Here is an 18,513-nt window from a genome sequence, read left to right on the forward strand (position 1 = left end):
CTCTCTATAGAAGGCCTCACAGCCCGGCTAAACTGAGCAATCATGGGAAAAGGGCCTTAGTATGAGACATGACCAAGAACCTGATGGTCACTCTGACTGAGCTCCAGAGATCCTGTGTGGAGATGGGAAAAAGTTCCAAAAGGACAACCATCACTGCAGCCCTCCACCGATCTGGGCTTTATGACAGAGTAGCTACCCAAAAACCTCTCCTCGGTGCAAAACACATGAAAGCCCACTTGGAGTTTGCAAAAATGCACCTGAAGTACTCTCAGACTGTGAGGAACAAGATTCTCTGGTCTGATGAGACCAAGAGTGAACTGTTTGACCTCAGTTCTAAATGTCATGTCTGGAGGAAGCCAGGCACCTCTCATCAGCTGCCCAATACCATCCCAACAGTGAAGCATGGTGGCAGCAGCATCATGCTGTGGGGGTGTTTTTCAGCAGCAGGGAGTGTGAGAGAGTGGAAAGTTGAGGGAAAGCTGAATGTAGCAAAGTACAGAGATGCTGCAGAAAAACTAGCCCATGCATTTGTTACCTCAAGGCTAGATTACTATCTGGATGTCCCAGCATCTCCATAAAAAGCTTCCAGTTAATCCAGAATGCTGCAGCCAGAGTCCTGACAGGAACTAGCAAGAGAGATCATATTTCTCCTATATTAGCTTCTCTTCATTGGCTCCCTGTAAAATCCAGAATAGAATTTACAATCCTTCTTCTCACATACAAATCCCTTCATGATCATACCTTAAAGACCTCATAGTACCATATTATCCCAATAGACCACTTCGCTCTCAGAGAACCAGCTCCCAGTCTGGGTTCAGGAGACAGACACACTCTGTACTTTGAAGGCTAGACTTAAAACCTTCCTTTTTGACAAAGCATATAGCTAGGGCTGGCTTCAGGTAACCCTGAACCATCCCTTAGTTATGCTGCTATAGGCCTAGATTGCCTGAGGACCATCGGTGCACTGAGCTCCCCTACCCTAACCCTCCCCTCCCCTCCCTTCCCTTCCCCTCTCCTCCCCCCTCACATGTATATTCCACCATTGAATGCCATTAACTTTGTTCTCTGTCTCTCTGTCTCTCTCTGTACCTTCTGCAGGTGTCCCTGGTCCTGGAGCTGTATATCGCTGATGTGCAGTTACTGGCCCCACCAACCTGCAGTGTCAATTTCTTGTTTATTGTTGCTGTTCTTTTCTCTCTCCTCTATCTACTCACCCCAACCGGTCGAGGCAGATGGCCGCCCAAACTGAGCCTGGTTCTGCTGGAATTTTTTTCCTCTCCACTGTCGCCATGTGCTTGCTCATAAGGGATTAGTTGGGTTTTTTTGTAAAGTGCCTTGAGATTATTGTTTTGTGATTTGGGGCTCTACAAATAAATTGCATGTGAATGTTGAATGCGATATCCTCAATGAAAACCTGTTCCCCAGCTCTCAGGACCTCAGACTGGGCTGAAGCGTCACCTTCCAACATGACAATGGCCCTAATCTCACAACCAAGACAACACAGAGGTAGCACATGGACAAAAATTAATTTAAACAATTGGCTGCAACATAACAAAAATTGAAAAAAGTGAATACTTTCTGAATGCATTATAGCAGGTCCCTATTGTTGATGTACTTTAGGTGAATTTAAATTAATATTCCAGATTTATTCCTTTCACCCAATGAAACTGCCATTGTGCTATATACAGAGTTAATCTAAATTTAACTATATTTAAACATAAGCACTCTGCAGCTCTCAGATTGGAAATATCCAACATGGAGCTGAAATGAGTCCATATGGATTACTTTGCCAACTATACGCCCATTCCCAGCAATTACTGTGGGACCTTCCTCCAATCCAAAACTGCCTTCCTATGTTTACAGGTGGTACCTTGTAGAGACAGGTGCTGATCTGTGGCTGCGGGTCTCCCCCTGTCTCCAAGAATCTGGTGTGTTTGTTGGTGCTACGGACTGCTCTCTTAGTCCACCACTGCCTCAAGTGCCTCTGACTGGCACCCCTTTTGAAGCTCAACACACTGTTGAACCTGACACACAAACACAAATATAATCTTATTCAGTCCAATACTAAAATGAGTCTGTTTAACAACAGACTGCGAGAGGTCGTACACCAACTAGAGTGAAATGTAGCAGGTACCAGAGGACATAAAGGGCAGGAAACCAGGAAAGAAGTCAAATAAGCCTGCTGCATGAATGGATCGGACTTACACAGGCTTTGGATTGTGTTTGAGTCCCAGTGTATGCCATGCTTCGTCGGGTGTCAAATTTGGGTTCTCTTCCACATCCAGCTCATGACTACAGATAAACAGAAAATACTGCATAATACATAATACATGCTCAAGAAAATTCAGAATCAATAGAAACACAGAGGCTCTCTAATTACTTAAATGTAACATTAGATATTTCTTTAAATTATGATTGTTACATTCAAGTTCTGTAACATTTGGTTCAAATATTATCTGATTTAAAATCACATTTTTTTTTTAATTTTTTCAGGGGATGTTTATTCCCTGGTTTTAAACAATATATAATGACCTATGGTTACATCTGAAAAATTTAAGCAGCAAGTTTTCAGAAACTGGTGGAGAAGAGGGAATGTTAAAGCCTGAATCGCAGCCAGTAAAATCTCACCTGCGCTTGACTTTAGCATTTCCTTCTCCTGGGGGTTTGTCATCATCACCATCGTCGTCATCAGATTCTTTACTCTTATTCCACGAGTCATACTGTCTGTCAGGGCTGCGAGCAGCCTGCTGGGACTCTGAGTCAAAACATACAAGATATTTACTGCCACAGCTCATACCATGTATAAATTTAAACCATTCAAATTTGTGTTATTAAGTCTGAAGCAGCATGAAAAGTGAATATTAGTATACTGTAAAATATATTATATGATGTATATTGTGAATGAAGGTTTAACATAATTATGATTTTTCCTTTGAAAAATTAAACATCACAATCCATATTGGTTTAACACATTATTGTACCAGTGTATATTTTAACATTTTCATGACTTTCCAGGCATGTTTTGTAGTGTAGCTGCCAGAAACAAAGCAACAATGAAACGTACCAGCATTTAGGAACTTTGAGTGGCACATGCTATATTTTGCATTCAGATGCAGTAGTTTTTGTTTTGTAACAACTTTTGCCAGTAAGATTATGACTGTTAGAGATTTTAAGATAAAAAAAAGTAGACTAAAAATGTGGTACTAAAACACAAGAGACAAAGCAGTTTGCATAATAAGGGAGCAAAGTTTACAGCACAGTATTGACAGTGGCACAAAGACAATCAGTTATTACCTACGTATGTATGTTTGGCTCTATGCTGTGAGGAGGTGGCAGATCTCTTGTTATCATTCCCACCATCAGAGGGATCATTGGAGCCACAGAGCTCTACCTCTGAAAGCTTTCTAATATCAGCGATGCTCACACATGCTGTGTGTAACTGTGAGTCAGTCACAGAGCTCCCTTTTGCTTCTAAAGTGCAGCTCTGTCCAATCAAATCACTCAAGTCCTCAACAAGTTGGTTCTCAGTGCCAGTCTGTCCATTCATCATTGCCTCTGAGTGTATCTCAGTGCCTCTGTCCATTATGCCTTCTGCTGCTGTTTCGCCACCAGTGCTTCCGTTGCAGACAAACTGGTCAGCAGTCCAGCCTTGTGCTGCCCAGTATGAGAACTGCTCCCAGTAGGAGTAATAGGTGTCAGCAGCATGTTTGTCCCAGACAGCCTTAGTAGCATGGTCATCCCATGGAGCAATAACTGATCCTGGATCATCTGCAAACAGGAGCTTGGCCTCTGGATGTGTCTCCAGCCAGCTGCTCCACAGCAGTGCTTCACCCTGTTGAGCTTCAGGAGATATACAGAAAATGAAGAAAAATGGAGAAGCAGTATATGAGTATATGGACTGTGAGTTAAGATTATTTTGTCAAAGTGATGCTACAACTTTTGGTGGGTTCAATGTGCAACTGTACAGTGTGTGTACTCTGTTGTAATCTTTGTCTTGTCCTCATTACCCCAGTAGGTCTCCCAGCCAGCATCTTGGATCCCTGCTGCTCCTTCTTCCAGTGAATCATACACTTCCCTCTCATCATCTATGTAAAATTACAAGTCAATAACATCATAAACACATAATAATAATCATAATAATAATAACTGTACCTTTGTGGTCAATTTGTAGATCTTGCTCATCTTCAGCTGCGTCTGCCCAGTATGTGGCAGGTTTCCTGTTAGACCTCTCTCCCTATCACATGATTACAAACTGGAACATTCCTCAGAAAAAACTACACACTTTACTCACTTCATCGTTTCAAAAATAACATAACAGCACACACACAAATATCATCTTGAGGGGAGCATCCTGCAGAAGCTCTTATCTACCTTTCTCTGTTCAGATGAGCTGACAAAAGCCAGAGGTAGACCCATGCTGGCCATCAACTGAGCCTCCTCATCCAGCTCTTCCTCGTCAACCTCCACTTCATCATCTGTGCCTTGGGGGAAAAGGTATGTGAGGTACAGTCATCTTTCTTCAGTTAATTAAACCCGTAGAAAACTTGAGAATCAGCTAAAATGGTAGCCAATAACATACCATGGACTGCAGTGTCTGCCCGTGTATTATCTGAGCGATATAGCTCTCGATCTCTAGACAGAAAACACAAAACGCTCAACACCAGCAACTCTTGAGCTCTAACCTAATTCACGTTTAAATGTGTTCACCATCATGTATGCGTATCGAGAAGTAACGTAAGACCCACTCACTGTATGAAGGCTCTGGAGCAGAGACAGTGGATTCTCTCCTCCTCAAATGAACGTCTCTTGCTGAAAAAGATATCCGCCACTACTGCCAACCTGCTCCTCTCCAACATCATGACAATCGACTCCTGGTTTCTGCAACTCACACCACCAGCATGGGTAAGCCGATGCTCCTCCGTTCCGCAGTTAAGTGCAACAATTACGCTTCCGGTCACGTCTTGTCAAAATAAAAGTGTTATTTCCACTAACCAGGATTTAAACAATGACTTTTTATTCTTGATTTGAACAATGTATGTCATTGTATATATAAATTCATAATATTTTTTATTATAAAAATACCAGTGTCTGTTATATTGCCAAGTACGTTTTAACATACAAGACTCTATTTGACTCTGCCATGTACAGTGGCTCTCAATACACCAATATTGCACTACTATGTGTATTAAGTGTTTATTGAGAAATATTGTATTTCCTATTTCCTATATATTAATAGAGGCCATATACTCTTTTTTTTGGACCGGAATTTCATAGAAACCCTTAAAAATGTTCTAGTCGCCCTTTTCTTTCCCTTTTCGCCACCATTAACCTCACTTCACTTTTCTTATTCTCCCTCGATGTGCTTAGGCTGCGTAAAAAGCATTTTATACTTCTACGTTTTTATTTTGATGGCTGCGTGATTAAACACATGTAATTAAACGGGAAGTTTCATTTTCAGTTTTCAGTGGGAATTCTTTTATTGGTACCGTGGTTTCCAGTGACACTAAATCAACCAAACACCTAATGGTGTCACACCAAAAGTCTTCCGGTATAAGGAATTGGATACATTTTTAGCTAAGATTCATATGTTGTCCTGGTTTTACAAATAAATATGTAGTCGCATGTTTTAAGTGACCCAGTTAACAGGGTGACTGTCTAAGGTAACGCTTTCTGTTTCTTCTGTGTTGACGTTATGACCGAAGGCTTGCTTTCAGTTCAGGTTGTCCAGTTCTGCTGATTTAACGTTAACGTAAGTTAGGTCATAGCTTCAGCTTCTGTTTTTATGAACATATTTGATGTTTTCGCTCGTTTGTTCTTTAGGGCTGCCGTTAGGTTGTAACGTTAAGCTAAACACTAACGCTGGCTCCCATTAAATCATGTGTAATGTAGCTGTCAGGGCTGCGTGTGTCGTTTAAATACCGATACTGGTTTTCTAAACGAATTCTAAAATGTTCTCATTAACTTTCTGATTAAGAAAGCAATCAAACTCCATCACATGTACTTGTGTTTTTCTGACATGGACATCTGTACTTTACCTAAATGAGATGGAATGTAACAAGAAGAATATTTCGGCTCCTGCATAAATTGACTTATAAAACTGAGCGGTGTTTCCTGTCCTTTAGCTGACTTGTACACAGCAGCAGATGTTCTCCGTGCAGTGGCATCCTTCCCACCGAGGCTGTCAGACTACCAATCGCACCATCAGCTGCTTGAACTACAGCTGTAGTGACTGGCAGTACAACAGCATGCCGGACAGTCGAAACCAGTCATGTCTGATGGGAGCAGAGGATACTGTCTCCCTTTTGGTATGAACCCTGTCCATTTGCCCCCCACGTTTATATCCAGAAATAGTATTGGCTCTGTTCATGCACTGTTTTATTTAATTACTTAAGGAAGTGGTTGATTACTGGATTGAAACTAATGTTCATTAGTATATCAGTAATGTTGGAGTCCACAGACTGCACATTTGAGCAAGACAATGAACGCTAAACTGCTCCTCAGTGTGTCACATTGAAAATAATCATTTTCTAAATGACTAATACTGCAACTACTGCAAAAGAAAAATACACCACGCTTTATTTTACTGTGGGCTCCAGTAGTTTAAAGAGCCTACTGTCATCACGTATCTGCTGAGTTTTTGTGAGACTGCCACTCACAACTAACAAGCTTTATGCTATTAAACTAAGTATATGGTAAATGTTATTCTCCAAGTTTGTTTTGATAAAGTTTATGGTCTGAAATGCTGTACCTGAAGAGTAACACTGTTGGTAGACTGTTATATGACATGTATTTCTTGTGTTGTTTCCACAGCAGCTGCGTGTGTTCTTAAGTGTATGAGTATTATTGTGCGTTCCCTGAAAATCCTTAGTTTTGACAAGTGAATGCCTGTACATAGATTTCATGACATTGTTTCAGAGATGTTTCAGTCCATAAAAATATGGATTGAATATAATTGATGGTTCTTGCCTTCATTCTCAGGCATGCGTGTTTCATGCATGGGAGGAATGGGCAGGCCTTGGTCAAGTGGAGGACTACCTGAGTGTTTTGGAGTACCTGCTTTGGGTTTTTACCCCTCTCGCCATTGTCTTTATTGTGCCGTTTCTCATTGTCATCCTACTTTACCTGTCTATACTCTTCCTTCATGTCTATAAGGTATGCAGACACTCTTTCTATCATCTGCACTGTGTTGTCTGTGAAGCACAGCTCATGTTTACGAGCATTCACAAATGTGTAAAATGCCATAAAATGTACATCTTGGTCAGACGTTTTAGGGTACCATGATACATTTATAGCATACTCTATCACTCCATTAATAAAGCTGAATATTAGGAATAAGAGTTTTGGACAAAACAACTAACATTAGAACCTGTTGTTTTCCTGTCATAATTTTGATATGCCATAATCTGATATTTTCTTCAAATAGAGGAAGAATCAGCTAAGAGAAGCTTACAGCAACAACCTGTGGGATGGAGCCCGGAAGACTCTGGCTACCCTCTGGGATGGACATGGAGCCATATGGCATGGTAAAACACTGTGGGCTTCAGATACAAATGTATGTCTTGTGCTTCTTTCTCCCTTCTCTCTCCTCCTCATATTCTCTGTACTTGCTTGTTGTTTATAAATATTTTGTCAGTCAGCTACCCATTTTGTCAAAAATTGTCTTTGAGGTGGTCTCACTCCACCCCTAGCCTTAAATAGGCTCATTAGGTGGACTAGGTAAATGGGTCAAGAGTCATTAGAAGTTATCTTGAAGCTGAGTCATGAAAACTGGACTTCTAGTAATTAGGTTGAAATGTTTCACCACTAATCGTAGCTTCATCAGTCTAAGGGAAAGCTGGTAGAAAATTCAAATTTGCTTTTCAGATTGTTTTCACTCCACCTAGCCCAGATAGGCTCATTAGGTGAGCTGTGTAAACGATGTGAGAGTCATTATGTTTGTATTATATGCTGTCCTAAAATACAATATTTGATAAGAAAAAATATTAATAGGTAAAGCATATTCATAGTGACTATTGCAATGCAAGGGCAGTGACCTATGATTTAAAACTATATAACGTTTCAACAGATTGTTTGTCAACTTTAACAAAAATAGCAGATATAGCCTATAATTTACAAAAACAGCTTCAGTGATAGCGCAGCTGTATTTCACTGCTTCAGTTTTAGGGTCTTTGTGTATTCTGTCACTGTGACACTATCATGGCTCACTTGAACAATGCAGTTCATCATAGCACTAATATTGCTATATATTCTATTACAAAATAAGTAACAAGAGTCAAGGGTATGTTCCAAAAATGTTTTTCTATAATGAAGGCAAAGTAAAAATAAATAGTTAGATTGACAGGCCTGTGTTTATTTGGCCAGCGCTGATAATTATATTTTATGTTTCTTGTGACAGCTAAATGAAGCACCGGTTCTTTTTTTTTGTTTCCATATGCTTTTAAGCTACAGTGCAGTGAGCTGTCAGGGCCACAGTTCTTATCAGCGTTATATATTTTTCATTTGTCATGTACATTGACATGTATCAGGTTATGAGATCCATGGGATGGAAAAGATCCCTGACAAAGGACCAGCACTGATAGTGTACTATCATGGAGCCATTCCCATTGACTACTACTACTTCCTGGCCAGTGTTATCATTCAAAAGGGACGGACATGTCACTCTGTAGCTGACCATTTCCTCTTCAAGATCCCAGGTACTCACACTTTTTTTTTGTGTGTGTGTTTTATGTTCTTTGTTATGAACAATAAAAGTAGTATTAAAAGGCAGATGGATTGTTTCTAATATACTCAAAATTAAGATAGCACAGGAAAAGTCCACATCCAAATCAGTCTGAGTATTTTTATATTTGTGTACTCTTTGTTGGTGCCTTTCCAGCCATACAGCGGGGAAAATAAGTATTTGACACATCAGCATTTTTATCAGTAAGGGGATTTCTAAGTGGGCTATTGACACACAATTTCCACCAGATGTAGCCATCAAGCCAAATGTTGAATTCATACAAAGAAATCAGAACATTTAAGTATACAAGTTGAGTCATAATAAATAAAGTGAAATGACACAGGGAATAAGTATTGAACACACTTTATTTAATACTTTGTAGAAAAGCCTTTGTTGGTGATCACAGCTTCTAGACGCCTCTTGTATGGAGAGACCAGTTGTCTGCATTGCTCAGGAGTGATTCTGGCCCATTCTTCCACACAAATGGTCTTTAAATCTTGAAGGTTCCTTGGGCCTCTTTTATGAACTTTGATCTTCAGTTCTCTCCACAGATTTTCTATGGGATTTAGGTCAGGTGATTGACTGGGCCATTCAAGCAACTTGATTTTCTTTCTTTGAAACCACTTCATTGTTTCCTTGGCCTTGTGTTTGGGATCATTGTCTTGCTGAAATGTCCACCCTCTTTTCATTTTCAGCTTTCTGGTAGATGGCAGCAGATTTTTATCCAGAATGTCCCGGTACATTTCTCCATTCATCCTGCCTTCAATAATATGAAGTCTGCCAGTACCCCTTGCTGAAAAGCAGCCCCAAACCATGATGCTTCCACCCCCAAACTTAACTGTTGGTATGGTGTTCTTGGGGTAGTGGGCAGTGCCATTTCTTCTCCAAACATGGTGTGTAGAATGACTGCCAAAAAGTTCAATTTTGCTTTCATCTGACCATACTATAGTCTCCCAATAATCCACAGGCTTCTCCAAATGCTCTTTCGCAAACTTTAACCGAGCCTCAACATGGTTTTTGTTCAGCAGTAGAGTCTTACGTGGTGAGCGTGCATGGATGCCATCGCGGTTCAGTGCATTGCTTATAGTTTTCTTTGAAACAACAGTACCTGCTGATGCAAGGTCTTCCTGAAGTTCTGCCCGAGTGGTTCTTGGGTCTTGGAGAACTCTCCTGATTATTCTTTGGACTCCTCGGACAGGGATCTTACATGGAGCACCTGATCGTGGCCGGTTTATGGTGAACTGATGCTCTTTCCATTTCCGGATAATGGCCCCCACAGTGCTCACAGGAATATTCAGCATTCTGGAAATGCGCCTATAACCATTCCCATCAAAATGCTTTTCAACGATAAGATTACGAAGATCTTGAGAGAGTTCTTTGCTTTTACCCATCATGAAGTCTTTCCTGTGTGCCTCCTGGGTAATGAGAAGCCTTTATAGGCCTATCAATTAGGACTAAAGCAGCTGATATCAATTAGTACTGATAGGGGGCAGGGTTTCTTTCGTAATACTGACAGATTTCAGGTGATCTCCTGCCATTTTGCACCTTCTTATCTTCATGTGTTCAATACTTATTCCCTGTGTCATTTCACTTTATTTATTATGACTCAACTTGTATACTTAAATGTTCTGATTTCTTTGTATGAATTCAATATTTGGCTTGATGGCTACATCTGGTGGAAATTGTGTGTCAATAGCCCACTTAGAAATCCCCTTACTGATAAAAATGCTGACGTGTCAAATACTTATTTTCCCCGCTGTATGTTTTTATGCACACTTTCAATTCTGCATAAGGAGTGGAAAAATGTTGCAAAAATATTTTTGCTTGGCTGGGCTGGAAAAGTTGTTGTGATTGATTTCTTTTCTCCTCCCCTCAGCAAGTACTCTGTCCTTACGGTGGCTCATTATGTCCTGTTCCTCTAGGTTTCAAGTTGCTTTTGGAGGTGTTCAGTGTGATCCATGGTCCTCAGGAAGAGTGTGTGCGGGCTCTGAAGAATGGTCACCTGTTGGGAATTTCTCCAGGTGGAGTGCGTGAGGCTCTGTTCAGTGACGAGACCTACCCTCTTCTCTGGGGAAAACGCAAAGGTTTTGCCCAGGTTGCCATCGACTCTCAAGTGGTGTGTTGTTATTCATGAAAGCTCCCGTTCTTGTAGATACAGTTGATTCTTGTTGCTGCTCTGCTATAAAAAAACAAAACAAGTGTCTCAATGCAGCACAGTGCAGTGTCTTCCTCACATGATAGAATTCTGCAGAATAGAAAATTCTCATCTTTAATTCTCATCTTTAATGTCTTTCAGCCAGTAATTCCAATGTTTACTCAAAATGTGCGTGAAGGCTTCAGATCTCTGGGCACTCTCAGTAAGTTAAATCACAGAAAACATCACTGAACTGATGGTACCACTGACCTGGAAGTTTGTACAGGACAACATTACACACAGAAAAAGCAGCACAGCTCACTCTACAGACACATTCTATATAAACATACTGACCTCACTCAGGTGGTCTCAATGTGATAGTAACTTATTTGTTTGTCCTCGTCTGTAGCCATGGTGTGTGTTTTTTTTTTTTCTTCTACAATACTCACTCATTCTGTCTCTTTCTGTCCAGGATTTTTCCGCTGGGTATATGAGAGGTTTCGTCTCCCTGTAGCTCCTGTTTATGGTGGGTTTCCTGTGAAGTTTCGGACCTTCCTTGGTGATCCCATTCCATATGACCCAAACATAAATGCTGCAGAGCTGGCAGAAAAGGTGAGTTAGCTGAAGTTTTTGCACTGCTAAGAACTACATTTCTGTCTTCTTCTTTGCTTCATTTTTAATGTCATTCTTCTATGTGATTACATTAAAGGGATGTCTTGTGGATGTTACCAGTAATATGAGCGGTTACACAAAGCAACAGTCATTTTTACATAGTGCTGCTGACTGTTTATTTGCTCTGCAGGTGCATCAGGCAGTGCAGTTTCTGATCGCCCAGCACCAGCAGACCCCAGGGAGCATCCTGAGAGCCTTGTTGGAGCGTTTTCACACCAAAAATAAAGGTCAATAACATCAACAGCTCAACAACAGAGACCAAATGTCCAATGCATGTGACTATGCAGACGATTGCTTGTAATGTGCTGTAACAGCACATAAGTTTGGTCATCTTTGATTGGGAGCAAACAATGGAACACAGAATAATTCGTGGGATTAAATTGCAGAGTTAGACTAGGCAGAGCAGACACAGGTGAACCATGTTTTGGTCATTTGGGAGACTGTACTTTCCGTTGTATTCAATTATGATGTACTGTAAGGTTTCCTATCCTACATTCCTTTTATTTTGTCCATGGTTGCACAAATTATGTGTTGCTGTTTTAATAATTGACCTTCAAAAATGAAACAGATCAGAAACACAATCACAAGGGAAGACCTGCTGAAAATATTATTAGAGTTGTTTTGTGAGTGAACTGTCCTCTGTTGACTGAGGTGTATTTTTTACTCAATACAGGCTTTTAAGTTGTAAGGATCTGAATGTCTCATGTTTCTTGCTCCCAATTCTAATATTGGTTACCTAGGGTTCAGACACAAAACTAACCAGCATGTTTTGAAATCAGCACAACAAAATGAATTGACATATGTTCCAGTAACTATTGGCTATTTTCTGTTTTATATCAATTAAAACTGAATATGTGGATTTTTACTTTGCACTATACAAATGCAATGATGTATATTTTACACCATTTATTGACATTTTAAAGAGTAACTGTGAACAAGTAACTGATTACTCAAAAGAAAACAGCAATGGATTACTTAATAAAAGTAATAAAAGATGTAGCATTGAAAATAGCAGGAGTTGACAAGAGGTCTTTTTTTAGAGCTGCTGCAGTGGGTGTCTTTCATCAGTCAAACAGGGTGATAAGATTTTATTTCATAAAAGTGATACTTGAAAACCAAAAACTGAAATAAATCAAAATTAATGTAGGTAAGTACTTCAATAGATGAATGCCAGTAATAACAATATTAGACATGCTAAAAAAATGGTTTTCATTTTATATTTGGAACTACTGACACTTTCAGCTTCCCAGTAAACTGAACTTTTAAGTGTAAAGTCAATAGAGTGCCCTTTTTAAAATAGGTTCCCTGAAAACATCATGAGAAGCATATAACTTTCATTATGCATCAAGTAGTCTTTGAATATTGTATTGTAAACACACTGTAGGCATCTTGTGTCCTGGCATTTATGTGATGGTGGTTTTTACAAAACTCTCCCACACAAATGCTAACCAAATATTACCAACACAAGTGTCATTGGTGGAAAACTTGTCAGGTACTTTCAGTGACTGCTCATCAAGCCATCAGTATTCCCTCCCAAAACCCCATGATCTTCTCACTGTATTATAGCGATATAAATACTGATATTGGTACATTTGTGTATGGTAATAATGTATGATAATGTGATCATGATCATTTTTTTCTTTCCTGGATTTGTAGTGCTTTATCAGCAGTGTTGTACTCCGATCACATGTATGTTTAAATTTTGTTATATTCAAAGAATCACTGCCAACTCAGATTTTTAGTTTTTTCAGAGAAACCTTTCTGAGAACAGAAACTGTTTGTGGATGATTCTTTACTAGATTCTTTATTGCTGTGAACTGGTTGCCTTTTTCTATATATGTTTTTAGTGTTGAGATGATCTAACATGTATTTTTAAATTATGTCAATGAAATATAAATGTTGCACTTTTAAACACTGAAATCCACTTGAACCTAATAATAAATCTATTTTATTAATATATCATTATTTTGCTAATTGATTTAACATACTGTAACTGCTTGTAGTTTCTCTGGTCAGGTTTTTAGATGGCTTACTGGAAAATATTGGTGTCTACTGTGTGACAAGAGGACAGGACAAGACAGCAGTTTTGAAAAGGAACTAGTTAATCAGCTATCCAAACTAGAAGAAAAATAATTTTAGAATATTAAATATATTTTTTTCAACTGTGCTTTACTCATGTTCTATCTGTTTTATTTTCTGGCCCACATTTTATGTTGAGTTCAGATTAATGTACAAAAATGAAGTGTCGAATAGATCCACTAACCATGATTTGGCAAATTGACAATCACCAAACTATTGGATGGTCATGGACAGTTAAAAGTGGGCTTTAAACCCCTCTATTTCAAGGGCAGGCTTTTCGTTGGTGACATCCCCTTCTATGTGTTTCTTTTCTTGAGATTTTGCTTCCTCAGAGGTGCTTTTGCAGGAAACACAAGATCATAGAGTACACCGAGATAAAATTGATGATCATCATTTTGGTGTCTGCGTAGGAAAAGTGAGTTGCTGTTGAGTTTGTTGGTCTCAGCGGAGCGGAGGTCTTGATGAATTTATTTCTATAAATCTGATCTGAACAAGTAAATTTTTTGTATAGGTGACACCAGAGATATATTTTTGCAGACTGGTGGACATCAGTGTTAATTTCGTTGACAAAGTATTTTCGTTAACTTTCGTCAACATGTTTTCACTGACGAAAATGAGACGTTAACTAAATAAAAATTAAGTGATGACGACGAAAATTAAATAAAAATATACTGACATTTTCGTTGAAGTCAAAAACGAGACGAAAATGTGAGAGGGACATTTTTAGAAAAGATCCAATCAGAATCAATCTTCTTAGACACACACGCACATTTGAAAAGTAACTGATCCACCTAGTGACGCGGGATGCGCGAGTACACGACATCATCATAGCCTACACTGGGTTTCTGCCTGACTTAAACTATAATGAGATGGCAACAGCCTGGAGAAAACAAAGAGAAGATATATGAGTCAGTATCATCTTTGATGCAATGGCATTACTGCTAAGTACAGAGTTGCTCTTTTGCTTTAAAGAATGAAGAATGTCATAAACAATGTTATAAACAATGCATATCTAATTTTTGGTCTTTTATGGAAAGGCCATATTCCATCCATCCATCCATTTTCTATACCCGCTTTTCCTGGCTCAGGGTCACGGGGATCTGCTGGAGCCTATCCCAGCTCTCTCTCGGGTGGAAGGCAGGGGTACACCCTGGACAGGTCACCAGTCCATCACAGGGCCAGGCCATATTCCATATATACTTAATGAAACTTGTTTTTTATTTAATTTTAATTTAGAATATTTTGTCGATTTTAGTCGACTAAATCTACAGTAGATTTAGTTGACTAAAACTAGACTAAAACAAAAACAAAGCACGACTAAAATATGACTAAAAATAAAATTGCATTTTAGTCAAAAGACTATGACTAAAACTAAATTAAAATCTGAGGTCAAAATTAACATAATAGACATACTAGAAGGAGCTGAATTTTTTTTTTTTTTCTTTAATTTTTTCGGGCATTTCTGCCTTTATTGATAGGACAGTGGAGAGAGAGAGAGAGGGAAGTCATCCAGGTCGTTTGTGACAGCCGGCATTCGTGGATGGGCACGCTACCGCTATGCCACCAGCGGCCCCCCGCTGCATATAATACCTTTCTACACCTTGCCAGTTTTTACCAACAAGCCATTTTTTGTCCTTTGAAACATACTTAACAACCTCTTGACCCGCTATGCCCACCAAACCACCTAAAATGGGGGAGAAGTCGGACTGTTATCCCGCTCTGGGAATAAACTTTTTCAAAACTTTTGAGATGAAAGATAATTTAGATATGGGTCTATAGTTATTCAGATCATGCTGTTCAAGATGGTGCTTTTTTGACAATGGTTGGACTATAGCATGTTTAAATGAAGCTAGTACAATTCCATTTGATTCCAAGAGCTATTGATAATGCAATAACAAGTGGACTTCAAGGATAAAATGTTTTAAAAACTGTTCACACAATTCAGTAGAGAATTCCAATGAAGTACTAGGGGTGGGGTTTAAAAAAACATTAATTGTACTGACGTATTTCCTCTGAGCTTTCTTAGCCGCACTCTGATAGCGTTTAAGACATTCTCTGAAGATTTCATACGATATCTGAAGTTTAGTTTTCTTCCAACTGCACTCAGCACAACTACACTCTTGTGTAATGGCACGAAGCCATGGCTGTGCTTTCCTCATCATCTTGGATCTCTGTAACCACAAAGGAGCAGCTGAGACCAAGGTGGAAATGCAGGTACTGTGGAATCGATCAACTTATTCATCGGGATGGACAAGAGGATAGAGCATTCACAGCAGTTGGAAGTTGAGTAGATAAAAACACATCAGTGAAAAACTTAGCAGCAGCGAAATTTAAACATCTAGAGTAACGAGGAGAATGATAAGAGTTTTGAGGATTACATGGAAAAACAGAATCAAAAAGAACTGGACAGTGATCAGAGATAACAGCATCACATAGCTAAATATTACAGAGAAACCTCGTAAAAACACTAAATTCAAAGTGTGACCCCTCTGATGTGTAGGTCCAGTAACAGATTGTATGAAATTAAGAGAGTCCATAAGACATTAAAATTCTTTGACCAGAGGTTTTGAATGACAACAGACATGGATATTAAAGTCACCCAAGATTAAGAGACTGTTAGGGAAATTCTTAACAAAATAGACTCAGAGGATGAACTTCAGAGTTTAGATCACTTTTACTTGCAAAAGGAGTAAACTGTCACTAAGCACACTGAATGCAGAGTGAGAGATCACTGGCTAGGCACAGCCAGGGTAGACATTTTATAGCTTATGTGACCAGAATTCCATTCAAAAGGAGTATATTCCTCATGAGGTGAGGGCCACCATCTGTCAAATTAAGATAGAAGGGTTAAAAAGCGGTCAACCATCTTCCAGATCTAGATAAGAGACCAGAACTGTGGTCTCTAAGACTAGGCAATAAAATGGGATTAAAATATGGTCAACCATCCTGTTGTTGTTCTCCAGCCCACAGATGGCAAAAGTTATCTTTCAGACATCTCAGAATTAAGAAACAAATACTTGGATACTAAGATAAGTGTAAGGATGTACAGTATTGTTCAAAATAATAGCAGTACAATGTGACAAACCAGAATAATCCAGGTTTTTATATTTTTTATTGCTACATGGCAAACAAGTTACCAGCAGGTGTAGTAGATTCTCAGAAAACAAACAAGACCCAGCATTCATGATATGCACGCTCTTAAGGCTGTGCAACTGGGCAATTAATTGAAAGGGGTGTGTTCAAAAAAATAGCAGTGTCTGCCGTTGACTGTACAAACTCAAAACTATTTTGTACAAACGTTTTTGTTTCTAGGATTTAGCAATCCTGTGAATCACTAAACTAATATTTAGTTGTATGACCACAGTTTTTATAACTGCTTCACATCTGTGTGGCATGGAGTCAACCAACTTGTGGCACCTTTCAGCTGTTATTCCACTCCATGATTCTTTAACAACATTCCACAATTCATTTACATTTCTTGGTTTTGCTTCAGAAACAGCATTTTTGATATCACCCCACAAGTTCTCGATTGGATTAAGGTCCAGGGATTGGGCTGGCCACTCCATAACATTAATTTTGTTGGTTTGTAACCAAGACTTTGCTCGTTTACTAGTGTGTTTGGGGTCATTGTCTTGTTGAAACAATCATTTCAAGGGCATGTCCTCTTCAGCATAAGGCAACATGACCTCTTCAAGTATTTTGACATATGCAAACTGATCCATGATCCCTGGTATGCGATAAATAGGCCCAACACCATAGTAGGAGAAACATGCCCATATCATGATGCTTGCACCACCATGCTTCACTGTCTTCACTGTGTACTGTGGCTTGAATTCAGAGTTTGGGGGTCGTCTCACAAACTGTCTATGGCCCTTGGACCCAAAAAGAACAATTTTACTCTCATCAGTCCACAAAATGTTCCTCCATTTCTCTTTAGGCCAGTTGATGTGTTCTTTGGCAAATTGTAACCTCTTCTGCACATGCCTTTTTTTTAACAGAGGGACTTTGTGGGGGATTCTTGAAAATAGATTAGCTTCACACAGACGTCTTCTAACTGTCACAGTACTTACAGGTAACTCTAGACTGTCTTTGATCATCCTGGAGCTGATCGTTGGCTGAGCCTTTGCCATTCTGGTTATTCTTCGATCCATTTTGATGGTTATCTTCCGTTTTCTTCCACGTCTCTCAGGTTTTGCCTTCCATTTTAAGGCATTGGAGATCATTTTAGCTGAACAGCCTATAATTTTTTGCACCTCTTTATAGGTTTTCCCCTCTCCAATCAACTTTTTAATCAAAGTACGCTGTTCTTCTGAACAATGTCTTGAACGACCCATTTTCCTCAGGCTTTCAAATGCATGTTCAACAAGTGCTGGCTTCATCCTTAAATAGGGGGCACCTGATTCACACCTGTTTTTTCACAAAATTGATGACCTCACTGATTGAATGCCACACTGTTATTTTTTTGAGCACACCCCTTTCAATGAATTGCCCAGTTGCACAGCCTTAAGAGCGTGCATATCATGAATGCTGGGTCTTGTTTGTTTTCTGAGAATCTACTGCACCTATTGGTTACTTGTTTGCCATGTAGCAATAAAAAATATACTAAAAACCTGGATTATTCTGGTTAGTCACATTGTACTGCTATTATTTTTTAATACTGTATGTAAACAGAATAAAACATTTTCTTAACAAGACTATCAGAGCGTGACATAGAGAAGACAAAAAGTCAGAAAATTCTTGGATAAAATCCCTATTAAATTTTGGAGTCAATCGGGTTGAGCTCAAGACTGGGCCACTCCAGAAGGCGTATTTTCTTCTGTTGAAGCCATTCTGTTGATTTACTTCTATGCTTTGGGTCGTTGTCCTATTGCATCACCTCTGTTGAGCTTCAGTTGGCAGACAGATGGTT

General features: G+C 39.3%; 2 protein-coding genes across 6 annotated transcripts in view; one reads left to right on the top strand and one right to left on the bottom strand.

Moving 5' to 3' along the window:
- Positions 1-4,934, bottom strand: part of tgs1 (trimethylguanosine synthase 1) — a 21,251-nt gene extending 16,317 nt beyond the window's left edge. The window contains exons 1-9 of the mRNA XM_026313009.2: positions 4,750-4,934; positions 4,580-4,632; positions 4,372-4,481; positions 4,153-4,234; positions 4,008-4,085; positions 3,295-3,840; positions 2,629-2,755; positions 2,206-2,292; positions 1,871-2,024 (exon numbers count right to left, since the gene is read on the bottom strand). Of these exons, the coding sequence (XP_026168794.1) occupies positions 1,871-2,024; positions 2,206-2,292; positions 2,629-2,755; positions 3,295-3,840; positions 4,008-4,085; positions 4,153-4,234; positions 4,372-4,481; positions 4,580-4,632; positions 4,750-4,859 (1,347 nt within the window). The 5' untranslated portion in view covers positions 4,860-4,934. The remainder of the gene's footprint in view (positions 1-1,870; positions 2,025-2,205; positions 2,293-2,628; positions 2,756-3,294; positions 3,841-4,007; positions 4,086-4,152; positions 4,235-4,371; positions 4,482-4,579; positions 4,633-4,749) is intronic.
- Positions 4,774-13,482, top strand: tmem68 (transmembrane protein 68). Of its 5 annotated transcripts, none has more exons than XM_026313011.1 (9): positions 4,774-4,902; positions 6,123-6,305; positions 6,979-7,152; positions 7,424-7,523; positions 8,526-8,693; positions 10,642-10,835; positions 11,016-11,076; positions 11,326-11,465; positions 11,656-13,482. In XM_026313011.1, exons 1-9 carry the CDS (start codon positions 4,858-4,860, stop codon positions 11,758-11,760), a joined length of 1,170 nt encoding a protein of 389 aa, XP_026168796.1. In that variant the 5' UTR covers positions 4,774-4,857; the 3' UTR covers positions 11,761-13,482. The 5 variants fall into 5 exon arrangements, with proteins under 5 accessions (XP_026168796.1, XP_026168800.1, XP_026168799.1 ...); XM_026313014.2 differs by lacking the exon at positions 4,774-4,902 and adding an exon at positions 5,448-5,548; XM_026313013.2 differs by lacking the exon at positions 4,774-4,902 and adding an exon at positions 5,522-5,660.
- Positions 13,483-18,513: the final 5,031 nt, after the last annotated feature.

Source organism: Mastacembelus armatus, chromosome 17 (genome assembly GCF_900324485.2).
Source record: "Mastacembelus armatus chromosome 17, fMasArm1.2, whole genome shotgun sequence".
In the NCBI taxonomy this organism is placed as follows: Eukaryota; Metazoa; Chordata; class Actinopteri; order Synbranchiformes; family Mastacembelidae; genus Mastacembelus; species Mastacembelus armatus.

Excerpts from the sequence above, each read along its gene's own strand:
- tmem68 (XM_026313011.1), top strand. The coding sequence starts at position 4,858 with ATGACAATCGACTCCTGGTTTCTGCAACTCACACCACCAGCATGG. Across the intron at positions 10,836-11,015 it reads TTGCCATCGACTCTCAAGTG|CCAGTAATTCCAATGTTTAC; the intron begins GTGTGTTGTTAT and ends AATGTCTTTCAG. Across the intron at positions 11,077-11,325 it reads CAGATCTCTGGGCACTCTCA|GATTTTTCCGCTGGGTATAT; the intron begins GTAAGTTAAATC and ends CTTTCTGTCCAG.